This window comes from Tupaia chinensis, unplaced genomic scaffold, assembly GCF_000334495.1.
Source record: "Tupaia chinensis unplaced genomic scaffold, TupChi_1.0 Scaffold143836_2, whole genome shotgun sequence".
Taxonomy (NCBI): Eukaryota; Metazoa; Chordata; class Mammalia; order Scandentia; family Tupaiidae; genus Tupaia; species Tupaia belangeri.
Genome location: NW_006203687.1, coordinates 910,396 through 925,032, shown reverse-complemented (window position 1 = coordinate 925,032; position 14,637 = coordinate 910,396). Strand labels below are relative to the sequence as shown.

Here is a 14,637-nt window from a genome sequence, read left to right as displayed (position 1 = left end):
AACAGCGAAGTGATCTTCGTGTCCCGCCCCCCCCCCCCCCACACACACACACACAGGCAGTCCTCTGCTCTCCTGGAGCCTGGCACATCTACCCTCTGCTGTTCCGCCACCTCCACCTGCAGGCTTCGCCATGCATCCTCCCCCTTGCCTATGGCTCTCCACCCATCTCCACCACTTAGCCTCCCATCACCAGGCCCCAAGACAATGAAGTGCTTTAAGTCACTTTCCATACCTGTCCTAAGTTTGCCCCCAGGTCTCATCTCCCGTCTCTAATGAATAACTGGAGTTTCCTTTCTCCCCAAAGACTATTTCCTCCCCCGAAAAGAACTCTGCCTGAGATCATTCAATAGTTTTCTTTTTTCTTTGCTTGTATTTTATGAGAGAATATGGGCAGAAGGGAATGGGGGAGAGAGAGGAGAGTATGCTATAGGTTCTTGCCATGTCACAATCCTCCTGCCCAACCTCCCAGTTGGCCAGGACCACAGACATACACCGCCTTGCACAGCCTAGGTAGGTTGGTCCAGGAACCAGACCCGAGCCTCCCATGTGGCTCTACCACACAGCACTCTCCTTTTTGCAACACCACAGCTGGTCTGAGGATCATTAATTATTTACATTGACCTTCCTATAAAAGTACTTTCATCATTATGTAATAGCTAAAAACAGTGGCATATACTAAAGAAATAGAGAAACTTCTGCAAATAGCCATACCATGAAGAACAAAGGCAAGAGAGTAGAATCCTGCTACAAAATGGCTCATTACACTTGGCTGGTATGAAAAAACACCTAACCCCTGACACACAGCTACGTATAACCTAAGTTGGATATGACACAGGAAGCAAGGCTACCCTCTGCTTCAGTATTGCTCCTGCAAAGGAATCACATCACAGGTCGGACAGTCTTTCTGCTCATTAGCTTAAGTGGAAGAGGACCCTGTAAGCTGGTAGAAATGACCAGCCTCTTCCTCTGCACTTGGACTGCTGCTCTCCTAATCTGGCTGTGTACTGCCTTTGCTGTATTTGCCTACAAACGCCTGCTGCCGGCATGCCTAGAGGTGAGCTTGCTCAGGTTCACTGGGAGCTGTGGCTTGGCTTCATTGCCACAACCTGACTTTGGCACCATCCATCCAGCACACGGGAGTTGCAGGAAACCAGGACCCGTGCTGGCAGGAGGACCATGTCTTGGAGTTTGCAGGTGGCAAGCTTATCATCAGACTGGCCCCAGGGATGCGGATAGAAGTCAGATTGAGGCCTCATCCCACACAGATCCTCTGGCCTTCTCAAGCCATGACAGTCACATGCATTGTGTGCTGAGTCAGTTTCATTTTAACTTGTTTAGGATTTTCAGCAGAGCTTGGCATGCTTGTCTGCCCAGTGTGATGGTTAGACCTTTCAGAGAGCAAAGAGGCCATCTTTCATTTCTTTAAAATCTTCCCCCATTTCTTGGTACAATGTGGCACATATAATAGACATTTACAAATGATTCCTGATGCCCCAACCACCAAAGCCGGCCCTAGGGAAAACTGGGACAAAGGCAAAATTAATCTTGGTTTCTTTCTCCTGCCCTTCCATCCTCTTTCTCCTTCTCCCCTCCCGTCCTTACAGAGCCAAGAGCACTCCGGTCACCACTTAGCAACTTACTTAGGTCTCGTGGGTGCGTATTGACTTAGTGGAGCCTGAGGCTTACACAAATTGAGGATCCAACATTAAGAAAGAGAATACAAAATTATAAATACAAATCTAGGAATTAAAGTGAATATATACTTAGAAAGAAAAATGAAATATGACAAATCACAACTTTTTAAAACCTGACAACACAGGGACCAGCAGTTAGCGTAATGGCTATGTCGCTGGACTCCCACATAGTCAACCGCAGTTCAAGTCCCGGACCCGGTGGCTTAAACTCACGCCAGGTGCGTGTGCGTGCATACCCAGGATCCTGAGAGGAGAATGGCGGAGAAGGGATTGTGGCGTGACCATCCCCCCTGTGGGGTGATTTCTCTCTTTCTGTCTCTCGTGCTCTCTCTGTCTATCTGGCGAGCACATGTGCCCTATAGCAAAAATCTCTCAAAAAAAAAAATACCTACCAACACAAAATCTGGGGAAAAAGTAATAGATTGCTCTTATTAACTTCCTGGAAGATTTCTAAACCAAAACTACAAATAGCTATAGATACATTCCTGATGGTAAACTTTTGGTCCCCTCTTCATTCAATAACTTGGTAATATCTTTCAAAGTGACTTCTAAGTAATTTGGTCCTGGGCCAGTCAGTGGCATGGAGATTAAGGAGGCTGGATCCCACATGGCTGGCTGTGCAGTTCAAGTCCCAGACCCGGCAGCTTGAAAAAAATCTGAGCTGTGTATATGTGTGCCCAAACTCCCAAGAGGAGAATGGAAGAGAAGGACTATAGTGTGGCCATCTTCCGTAAAGGGTCCTTTCTCACTTTCTCTCTCTGTCTCTTCCTGGTGAATGCCCATGACCTATAGAAAATTTAAACAAAAACAAAAAACAAGGAATTTGTCCTTCCCCCAGCAGAGTTGATTGCAATGTGTCTTTTATTACAGAGAAAAGGAATGCATAAAACACAACTCCACAAAGAGACACACTGGCTCCTGTTAGCACAGGTCCCAGATCACTCCCTACAAACAGAAATTTCGATCAATGCTATGCACATAATTCCTATCCTATCGGAGGAAATGTGTGGTGTGTTTACAATTGGTCACCGCCTTATGAAGAAGAGCCTTGACAGAAGAAAGTTTCCATGTTTGATGGATGAGATCCCAGTCCTCCACTTTGGGCACATCTGATGATTCAAAGCGTTTCCCATTGACTGCTCTGGCTCATGCATTTCAAACTGGACTCCTGGGGAACACGCTCCACGCACCCCAGGATGTGGCCTAGGTCCTGGAACGTGCGGTCAGCACACTGGACGAGGGGGCATAGCAGAAGGAAGGAGGGCAAGTAGAGACATATACAGCAAATGATATCTGCGTTAGCCACCTAAATACACTCCACGAAACCTAAATGAAAAGGTCTCCCCCGCAGTGGATCTAAAAAATGCCCATGGCCACTCCAAATGTACCCAATAAGAGGAGCAATCGGACGAGGGGAAGCCAGAATGGAAACAGGCAGTGGCATTGACCTGTTGCAATTAAGGTACCTTAGTCTTAGTTCATGCTGTTGTAACAAAATACCTCAGACTGGGTCATTCGTAAATAATAGAAAAGCATTCCTCACAGGAAGGGATCACTCTCCTCCACACGTGGCACTTTGCTACTGAGGCATGTGGCAAAAGGGCAGGAGGGCCTCACAAACTCCCTCCAGCTCTTTCCTAAAGGCACTAACCCCATTCACCAGGACAGAGCCCCCATAACCTAATCACCGCCTGAAATCCCCACCTCTTAATACTGTTGCATTGGGAATTACGCTTAAACATGAATTTTGGAGGGACGCAGACATTCAAGTCATGACATTCTGTCCCTCCTCCCCCATTCATGTCCTTCTCACATACAAAATACTTCTATCCTATCCCAATAGTGCCCAAATGTCTTATCTTCTCCCAGCATCATCAGGTTTTTTTGAGAGTTTTGTTTTGTTTTGTTTTGTTTTTGTTATAGGGCACATGCGTTCTACAGAGAGAGACAGAAAGCGAGAAATCACCCCCCATGGGGGATGGCCACGCCTCAATCCCTTCTCCTCCATTCTCCTCTCAGGATCTTAGGCACACATGCTCACGTGCCCAGGGTGAGTTTAAGCCACCAGATCTGAGACTTGAACCACAGTCAACTACATTGGAGTCCAGTGACATAGCCATTAAGCTAACTTCTGGTCCCTCCCAGCATCATCTTTAAAGTCTAAATCCAAAGACTCATCTAAATATCATCTAAATCAGGTATGGGTGAGATGCAGGATATGATTCATCCCTGAGGCTAACTGCTTTCCAGCTGCAAGCCTGTGAAATCAAACAAGTTACGTGTTTCCAAAATGCAGTGGCAGAACACGTGTAGAACAGACATTCCTTTCTGAACAGGAAGCCATAGAAAAGAGGAAAGGAGTGACAGACCCTGATGGAGTCCGAAACCCAACAGGGAAAGCAATGTTAAATCTAACGTCTCGTGAATAATCTTTTTCACTCTATATCGTACCGTCTAGGCTGGAGGTCAGGCCCCCAAGGCTCCGGGCAGCCCAGCCCCCATGGCGTTGCCCATCACAGCAGATTAGAGTCTCCCAGGCTAGTGCTGCACCTGGTGGTTTCACAGTTCAGAGGTGTCATAGGTGGCCCCACTCCCAGAGCTCCACTAAATATTGCCCTCATAGGTGCCCTCTGCAGTGGCCTTTCCTTGGCGGCGGCTCTCTGTGGTGCCCTCCTTGCCCCACCTGGGCCCCAAGGCTTTCTAGAACATCCTTTGAAATCCATGTGGAGGCAGCCATGGCCTTCCTGCCTATGCACTCTGTGTCTACAGAGTTCACACCACAGGGACACTGCCAAGGTTGACTTCTTGTGTCATGGGTGCCCCTGGAGCTACACACTTGATGTTCTTTCTTGAACACCTTTTTTCATTTTTACCACTGAAAATTATTGAACTCTTTAAGCTCTACTTCCCTTTTGATTATAATGTTATTTTTAATTGTTTCTCTCCTCTCGCATTTTCCTATGAGCAGTCAAGAGAAGCCATCTGCACCCTGAACACTTTTCTTAGAGATGTCTCCCACCAAATACCCTAGACCATTGCTCTTAAATTCTGCCTTCCACAAAAAGCTAGAGACTGTTGTCTCTAGCTTTTTGGCACCAGAGACCTGTTTGGCGGGAAGACAATTTTTCCATAGGCAGAGTCAGGGGGTGGTTTATAAGGCACCAGAGACCTGTTTGGCGGGAAGACAATTCTGCCATAGGCAGACTCAGGGGGTGGTTTATACAAGAGTGCACACAACCTAGATCTCACATGCACTGTTCACAAGAGGAACGATTTGGGCTCGCATGAGAATCTAACGCCACTACTGACATGACAGGAGGCTGCTCTCAGGCAGTCACGCAAGCAACGGGGAGTGGCTATAAATACAAATGAAGCTTCACCAGCTTACCCACCACTCACCTCCTGCCTGCTTCCTAACAGAACACAGGACACAGACCAGTCCACAAACACGACAGGTCAAGTTCTTTGTCATTTTAGAACAAGAATGGCCTTTCCTTCAGTTGCCAATAGCATTTTCCTCATTTCCATCTGAGACCTCATCACAATGACCTTTACTGTTCATATTTCTGAATATGGCCATTAAACAATCTTTTAAAAAAAAAATCATGTTTTCTCTACAGCTCTCCTCTTCTAAGGCCTCACCAGAATCACCCTTTATGGTAATTCATGGCAATACAAATCTTTCCTAGCCACCTTTTCCAGACTTCCAACCTGTGCCCATTACCCAATTCCAAAGTCACTTCCACATTTTTTATGTATTTGTTACAGCAGCTTCCAGTTTCCTTCATAGTTCATTCAGGTTGCTACGCTATAAGAAAATTCCTTAGTCTGGATAATTTATAAATACAGTCATCCCCCAGTACCCATCGGGGGATGCTTCCAGTACCCACTTCAGACACCAAAACTTTGGATGCTCAAGTACCTTACCTAAAATGGCATAGGATTTTCACATAACCCACACACTCCTCCCTTCTACTTTAAATCATCCCTAGATAATGTATAAGTAATCTTAGTATCAGATATTAAAGGAAAAAGAGGACTACTTCTGCAAGTCTCCTTTAGGGCACCGTTTCTTCTTTCATTTTATTAGGTTGCCGGTAAAGTTATGATGCATTTTAAATTATTTATTTAATTTTATTTATGTATTCATTAATTTTAATTTGACCAGAGAGAGAGACACACAGAGGCGGGGGGGGGAGGGGGGAAGAGGAGAGTGAGAAAGGATCCGGGACTCAAACTATTGGTCAGACTTGTTGGCGTGTCCAGCACCTTAACCACCATGCCCCACCTGCTGGTCCCATCGTGACGCATTCTTGCATAGAAAAATATTCCATGACTTTCCGGACACCCTAACAGAAGTGTTGATATGGCCTGCTTGCACCGCATTTGGTCGAATCTGCATTGTGGAAGTTTGGAAGCTGGGAAGTCCAAGACCTAGGTGCCAGCAGATTTGGTGTCATCTTCTGCGCCACTGTTTTGATCCACCAAGCAAAAATACCTGACTTTCTAAAACCGTCCTCTGTGTGTATAAATATAAACGTATATTTTTAAAAATGTATAGCTATACACACATATACATGCCAAATAGGGTTACATCTGAAGCACTGGGGGGGGGAGGGTAGGACTCCAACTGACACAGCACACTGATGCTATGTCCTCCAATGGAAGCAGGGCAGAAGGACAAAAGGGACCAAGAGCCTTCCTCAAGTCCTTTTATGAGGCCACTTCAGAGGGCTGTGCCTACTCTCCTCCTAAACGCCCACCTCTTTGTACTATTTTATTGAGATAAAGTTCCACCATGTATATTGGAGGGCACAGACATTTGAATCATAGAACCTTGTTCTCCAAGTTTCACAAACATTTTCCCATTAAATGCATTACCTGGCTCTTCCCCAAGTGAGGAGCCTTGAAACCCAAACTGTACTAGCTTCATTGTAAACCTAACTCCAGGCCACCCTTCTGAGCTGGGAAAGGGAACAGCATTCATTATGTACTTAATTCACCCTGTACCTTGCATGGACAAACTCATTTCATTCTAAACATTACCTTATGAGGAAGGAAAGAGTCCCATTTTAGAAACGAAAGAAGGAGGAGGAGAAGGAGGAGGAAAAGAAGAACAAGAAGAAGAGAAGAAAAGAAAAAGAAGAAGAAAGTTCATAGCAAGTTTCTGAGAGGGCAGTCCAAAACATTGTTGAAAGGATTGTTTCTAGGGAAGGAGCTAGTAGACATAGGATAAAGAAAGTCTTTGAATTGTACACCTTTTCACATTGCTAAAGGGTTTCTTTTTTTACTTAGCTATTAATTACTTTTTACAAAATTGCATTTTTCTTTTCTCTCCTTTTTTTTTTTTTTAGAAAGATTTTAGCTACAGGGCATGTGTACTCACTGGAGACAGAGGGAGAAACAGAGAGAAAGTAAGAAGTCACCCCACAGGGGGAAATGGCCATGGCACAATGTCTTCTGCTACATTCTCCTCTCAGGATTTTGGGCACCCATGCCCATTCACGGGCCTGAGTTTCAAGCCTCCAAGTCCGGGACTCAAACCACAGTCAGCCAGGTTGGAGTCGAGTGCCTTAACCATGATGCCACTTCTGGGCCCCAAAATGGTATTTTTCTTAATATGAAATCTGTCCTCTTAACATATTTTTAAGTGTGCAATACATTGTTATTAACTACAGATACAATGTTGCAGAACAAATCTCTAGAGTTTATTCACCTTGCTTTTCTGAATAGTTATGCCCATTGGTTAGTAACTCTCCATTTTCTGTTCCTCTTGTTCCCAGCCCCCACCATTCCACTCTGGTTCTATGGATTTGACAGATTTGACAGTTTAGAGACTTGTATAAGTAGGATTACACAGTATTTATCTTTGTGTTACTAGCTTATTTTACTTAGCATTAGGACCTTAAAATTCATCTACATTGTTGCTTATTACAGGAGTTCCTTCTTTAAGGCTGATTAAAAGTTCGTGGAAGATGAAACTAGAGTACAAGTTTCTTTTGGTGCAAAAAAACTTCAGAAATTTTTGCATAACTTATTCATAACGTTCATTATTTTCCATGACTTTTTGAGGACTCCTCATTCCAAGGTTATCTATTCATATCTATTGAGGGACATTCACACTGCTTCCACATCTTAGCTGTCATGAAAAATGTTACAATGCATAACGAAATGCCAGTATCTCTTTGAGCTCTTAATTTCAAGTGTTTTGGATAAACACACAGAAGCATGGTGTTCCTAGGTCATAGGGTGATTCTGTGTTTAAGTTTTGGAGGAATGGCCACACTGTTTTCCGTAGCAGCCGTACCATTTTGCATTTCCAACAGCGTCCAAGGGTTCCAATTTTCCCACATCCTTGCCAACACTTGCCATCTTTGAGATATATATGGTTTTATACTTTAAAGGAAATGGAATATATTTTAAACAAAAGTTAACAATAAATCTTTGTGTGTGTGTGTGTGTCTTTTTTTTTGTAGAGATTTTTGCTGTAGGACGCATGTGTTCACCAGAAAGACAGAGCGAGACAGAGAGACACAAAGCGAGAAATCACCCCCTGGGGGATAGCCACACAGCAATCCCTTCTCCTCCTCCATTCTCCTCTCGGGATCTTGGGCACGCATGCACACACGCCCAGCGTGAGTTTAAGCCACCGGGTCTGGGACTCAAACCATGGTCGGCTACATGGAAGTCCAGCGACTTAGCCATTATGCCAAGTGCTGACCCCTTAACAATATATCTTAAATAAACAATTCACACTAACAGAGACACTATTGATAATAGATTTATGCACTATGTTACTATTCTGAGTTGAGTTTTGCCTCCTTAGAAAAATATGCTGATGTTGGGTGCGAATGGCAGATGTGGGGTGTGTAGATGGGGGTGGGGTAGGGGTGTAGCTATATACTTGTTAAATAGAGGTCTGTATTCATACGTGCAGAAGATTTTAGAAGTCAGGTATTTTTGTTTGGTAGATCAAAACTTGTAACTACAACTAGAAATTTGCAATGTCTGCTAGGAGAACTAGAATTTACTTTTTAAAAAGAATTTTTCCTGTTTAATTAATCTCAGAATTTATTTCTTGATGTAACCTTTTTAAATATACTTATATTTTATAAATTGTTTTTTTAAATTCACAAAAGACCAATTCCTCATTAAAAACAACTGTTAGTTGTGCTAGGAATAAAATTGTTTCACGGGGCCAGCAGATGGCACAATGGTTAAGGTACTGGATTCCCACATGGACAGCCACAGGTTTAGTCCTGAACCTAGTGGCCAAAAAAAAAAAAAAAAAAAAAAAAAAAAAAAAAAAAAATCACTCCAGGGGCAAGTCCATGTGTGCCCAAAGTCCTCACAGAAGAATGAAGGAGAAAGGACTGTGACATAGCCATCCCTCCTGGGGGATGATTTCTACTTTTTCTCTCTCCTTTCTCTCCTTCTCTTTCTCTCTCTCGCTCTCGCTCTCGCTCTCACTCACTCATGCAAGTGCATGTACCTTATACAAAAAAAAAAAAAGCTTTCTGAAATCCTCTCTCCATCGCTCTCACCCTCCATGAAATAAGCCCAGTGACTGTTGGGATGTGAGGAAGCCCAAAGTAACTCACGTGAAGGCCCCTCCCCGTGGTGCTGTCTGAAACTACCTGAAGGGAGAGGAACAGGCCAGCTCCAGAGGCTCCAGCCCCCAAGAGCCACATGAGAGACCCCCAAGCCAGACACACCCATTGGAGCCCTCCCCCCACTTCCTGACCCACTGAAATTGGGGAAAAAAATATTGTAATTGTGATTATTTTCAGCCACTAAGTTTGGGGGTGCTCTGGTGTACAGCGATGATCATCAGAATAAGCTGTAACTTTCTTTGGTTCTTTTGTTTGTTGCAAGTTTTTGCCATAGGGCTAGTGCACTTACCAGAGACATAGAGGGAGACAGTGAGAGGGAAAATGAGAAATCACTCCCTCACAGAGATAGCCACACCGCAATCCCTCTCCTCCACTCTCCTCCTGGCATTTTGGGCATGTGCACACATGCGCCTGGCATGATTTTCAAGCCACCAGGTCCAGGACTTGAACTACAGTTGGCCACATGGGAATCCAGCACCTTCACCACCATGCTGCCTGCTGGCCCCCAATATGCAACTTTCTCCCTCTTTTATTTGAAAGGAATGCTTCCGATATTACTTCATACCTGTTTAAGTATCTCCTATGGTGACACAGAGACATCAAGTCTAGGGCAAGCACCCCCCTGGCCCAGAGGTTCTTGGAAAGGCGAACCCTATGGCATGCCAGAGAGAAAGCAGCTGCTTTTTTTGGGGGGCGGGGGAAAAGCCACTCGCAGGCCTTACACAGGGATGGGTGGAGAGAAGGGAGTGCCCGACCACCAAGCTGTTTTCCTTTTTTTTTTTTTTCTTTTTTCTTTTTTTGGAGAGGTTTTTGCTATAGGGCACGTGCACTCACCAGAAAGAGAGAGACAGAGAGAGAGATACAGAAAACAAGCAGTCACCCCGCAGGGGGATGGCCATGCCACAATCCCTTCTCCTCCATTTTGTTCGCGGGATCTGGAGCATGCACGCACATGCACCAGGCATGAGTTTAAGCCACCGCATCTCTGAGCTTTGCAGGTCTGTGAAACAGTACACTGCTCCAAATGGTCTCTCAAGTCCCTTCATTATTTCTCTAGATTTCTGCAATTCCCTCCTAACCGGTCTCTCCCTCTCTTCCCCAGCTGAACTCAAACAGCCCTGCACATCTCCATAGTCCTGTGCCACGAAGCTCAGCCCAGGTTACATTTCTGACCCACACACCATCTGCTTGGTGGTTTCTTCACAGGATTGTAGCTCAACAGCCTGGGAAATAAAAATATCCCTGGTAAGTAATTTTCTTGGGTTGGACCTATTGGGGTTTTTTTAATAAAAAGAATTATTTAACTTAACTTACTTACTTATTTACTTACTTTAATTTGACCAGAGAGGGACAGAGTGAGAGAGAAAGAGAGAGAGAGAGAGAGGAAAAATGAGAAAGCAAGCTGCCAGGTCCGGGACTCAAACCACAGTTGGCCATGTGGGAGTCTAGCGCCCTTAACCACCATGCCACTTGCCAGCCTCATGAGCTGTTGGTTTTTATTCACAAAGAAAGCAATGAGTGAGTGAGTGGTTATATGACTTTTTTCTTCTTTGTCTCTTTTTTTAAAAGTAAGGCCTTTAAGAAGAAAAGCCAAATGCAAACAGCTCCAAGGTATAAATGAACAGCCACTGCGCCCAGTGCCAGGAAGGCGCTGAGCGTGACTAAAGGCGAGCATGTAACAGGTAAACTTCCTCCTAGCATTGCTAATGTAACAGGAGCCAGTTCCTCGAAACATGCACTTGGAGCTCCCTTCTCCAGTGCCAGGACTAGCCTCTGACATGACTCTACCTGCATCTGGGGGGAAACAGGGACCTCTGCCTTCTGGGGAATTTAAAGTTCCTTGAGCTCAGATTTCAGCCATGCACAATTTGTATGCCTTACAGTGATACTTTGCTGAGTGTCTCTTGATTTGTACCTTCCCCAAACAATGTTACTAGAGAAATTCATATTGGCAACATAGGTTAGGAACTGTTAAGGCTGCCACAATGTTTCTGAAGCAATCTTGGGTTAGCAGCACTAAGCCCTCTTGACAAAGATTGGCAAAAGGAAGCTGCGCAGGAAGTAGAGGAGGCCCAAGCCAGGCATCTGTTTCATTCTTGTGTTTCACATTGATCTGGGCGTGCGCGCTTCACCGCCTATTTCCATTTTATGTAAAATAGGGGCTGTTTACTTAGCTGGAGGAGCCAGCGGTTGCAAAATAGTGTTTACAAAGATGTGAGCCAGGTACACAGAAAGCAGGAAACAGGCACCAGAGGATGATAAGGGGGTGTTATTCCGCATACATTTTTCAAACTGTAAAATACAGAGACACGTTGTAAACATTTTTACATACAATATGTACATCATGGAAAACTACATTTATTTATTACATGAGAAATACAGAGACAGAGATAGAGAGACAAGCATCCTTCCCCCACCCCAGTTCAGCCACTACAGGCAGGAAAAGGTAAGCCTAGAAACAAACTCCAGTCTTTGTCATGGCACCCACCACTGCAGAGCACTGTGCTACCCCTGCATACCCACAGCTGGGCCAGAAAGTTTGGTTTTTTGGGGAGAGGTTTCTTTCGCTATAGGGCGCATGCGCTCGCCAGACAAAAGAGAGAGACAGAGAGATAGAAAGCGAGAAATCATCCCCCTGGGGGGACTGGCCACACCGCAATCCCTTCTCCTCCATTCTCCTCTCGGGATCTTGGGCACACATGCATACGCGCCCCCCATGAGTTTTAAGCCACTGGGTCTGGGACGTGAACCGTGGTTGACTACATAGGAGTCCAGCGACACAGCCATTATGCTAATTGCTGGTCTCCAAGGGTCAGAAAGTTTTAAAAACTAAAAATCAAATCCTCTTTGGGACCAGCAGTTAGCATAACGGCTATGTCGCTGAACTCCCACGTAGTCGACTGCGGATCGAGTCCCGGACCCAGTGGCTTAAACTCACGCCAGGCGCGTGTGCGTGCGTACCCAAAGTCCCGAGAGGAGAATGGAGGAGAAGGGATTGCGGCGTGACCATCCCCCCCGGGGGGTGATTTCTCGCTTTCTGTCTCTCTGTCTCTCTCTGTCTGGCGAGCGCACACGCCCTATAGCGAAAACCTCTCAAAAAAAAAATAAATAAAATCCTCTTTAATGCCACTAGCCAGAGATAATCATGATCAATATCTTTGTATATGTCCTTTTGTTCTGTTTTGTATATATGTTTATATACTTGTTTCATTTTCAAGAAATTGGAAGCTTACTGCTTTAGAAATCTTCTTTGCTCATTCGTTGCCAACATTTTTCATGTTACTAAAATCCTCCAACAGTTTTGGGTGTGGACGTGTCTCACAAACGTGATCGTGTAAATTTCATTTACTAGATTACTACTGAAGGTAAACAAGAGACCTTTACTAATTTTTACATTCTTTAACTTCAACTTGAACAGACCAAGAAAAAATTCGAGACAAAGAGAATAGCACTAAAACCTTAAAGAAGGCAAAATTAACTCAACATAAGAGTATGGCATAAAGCTAATTGCTGTCTCTTACAGCCTTACAGGATAAAACGTAATCAACTTATGTCAGATTATATAATACGTGGATTTTAAATCAAGACACACAAACAAGCCGGTGGTCTAGTGTATTAGGAACAACGCTGTCATTTGTCACTTCAAGGTCACCTGTCTTGGACTGAGTACAGAAGAGTCACTCTACAGACTAAGAACAACTCATGAATATCTGTCTCCATTGAAATGTAAAAGAGATATATTGAAAGTGCCAAGTATTTATGGCAGAAATTATATGAAAATCAGAACATTAATATGTGTCTATCGTAGCGGGATGTTCACAAGAATAAAACAGTGACTTTGAAGTATGGCAAACATTTACAGAAAAATACTATGTAATCTCACTTATTAAGTGGAATGTAAAAAAGTCGAACACTTAGGTAAGCAGAGTAGAATGAGAGATTCCAGGGGCTTAAGAATGGGGAAACCATCTGGAAAGGACACAAATGTTCGTTCAGTCAGACAGGAGGAGTAAGTTCAAGATATTCGTGCGTTGAATGTGCTGACAAGAGGTAATAGCAATGTATTGGGATTTCTTGGTTTGGTTTGATTTGGGCTTTCTGTTTTTAATTTTGCAATAGGGGCACACATGCTAGCCAGAGAGACAGAGACAGGGAAAGTGAGAAAGCACCGCCTGGGAGGAGGACCACACTGCAACCCCTTCTCCTCCATTCTCCTTTCAGGATTTCAGGATTTGGGGCATGCACACACATGCCAGGTGCATTTTTTTTTTTTTTTCAAGCTGTTGGGTCTGGAACTTAAACCTCAAGCCAGCTATGTGGAAAACAGCCTTAACCCAAGGCCACTGGCTGGCCGAAGAACAACCCATTGTACTCTTAAAAATCAATGAGAGTAGATGGTATGTGTTCTCTCTCTCTCACACACACACACAAGTTGTAACTACATGTGAGGTCATGCGTGTGTACAGTTTGATTTACCCATGCCACAATATATACATTTCAAAATGTATGCTTCACATTTTGTCAATGAGAATAATTTTTAGAATTTACACAGGAGGAAAATACTGAAGCACTATTTGCAGAAACTATAGACAGAGTCATTGTTCTTAATTAAGTATAAATTTGTGCAACAAAACATCGCAGGGTGCGTATTTTGACTCCTGTAATCGTATGTGTATACCGTAGAGAACTGAAAATATTTGTAAATACAATCTCCCTTGAAGGTAAATGTAAAAAATAAAAAGCCGAGTACCTGGATTCCTTTTTTTCATTTCATAGTAGTCATTTTTTTTTTAAGAGCAAGATGAAGTGAAGTGAAAGCTGGTATCAACATACAGGGAGTTTCCCACTGCGACCAAGCAAATGCGGAAGAGCAACACCGTGGGGCTCCTCTGCTCACCGGCCCTCTCCCTCGCCCTCCCTCTCTCCCTCTCTCTCCCCCTCTCCCAGGGAACTCAACGTTCGCTTTCTCCAGACCGAGAGCTAGTGAGGGCGAGTCACCCCAGCGAGCTGGAGGAGAAGCGCCCTCCGCCACCCCTGCATATCCTGACGCTCCCATGGGACACAGGGGTGCTTGGTGCATGGCACCAGAAGCCTTTTAACCAGAAGGAACACAACAGGGTCCTGGTAATGGGGGAGGGGATGTCCCCGAACCTATGGCTCTTTCACTTTATGGGTGCCCTGGTGGACATAAGTGCTCAACCACCTGAAAAAAAAATTGCAAAACTCAACAAACAGCAACCCGCGCCCTAAAAGCTCCCGAGGCCCCAAACTTGAGGTTAGACCCCCCCCAACAGAAGCCTGACCCCCGGCCGCTGCCACCAACCTCCGCG

The 14,637-nt window shown here is 44.6% G+C and overlaps 1 protein-coding gene and 1 pseudogene across 1 annotated transcript in view; one reads left to right on the top strand and one right to left on the bottom strand.

Moving 5' to 3' along the window:
• Window positions 1–260, bottom strand: part of DNAH5 (dynein axonemal heavy chain 5) — a 306,494-nt gene extending 306,234 nt beyond the window's left edge. Inside the window, exon 1 of the mRNA XM_027767025.1 lies at window positions 93–260. Coding sequence (XP_027622826.1) covers window positions 93–260 — 168 coding nt within the window. The remainder of the gene's footprint in view (window positions 1–92) is intronic.
• Window positions 261–826: 566 nt separating this feature from the next.
• LOC102500154 (keratin, type II cytoskeletal 8 pseudogene) overlaps window positions 827–14,637 on the top strand; it is a 24,419-nt pseudogene continuing 10,608 nt past the window's right edge.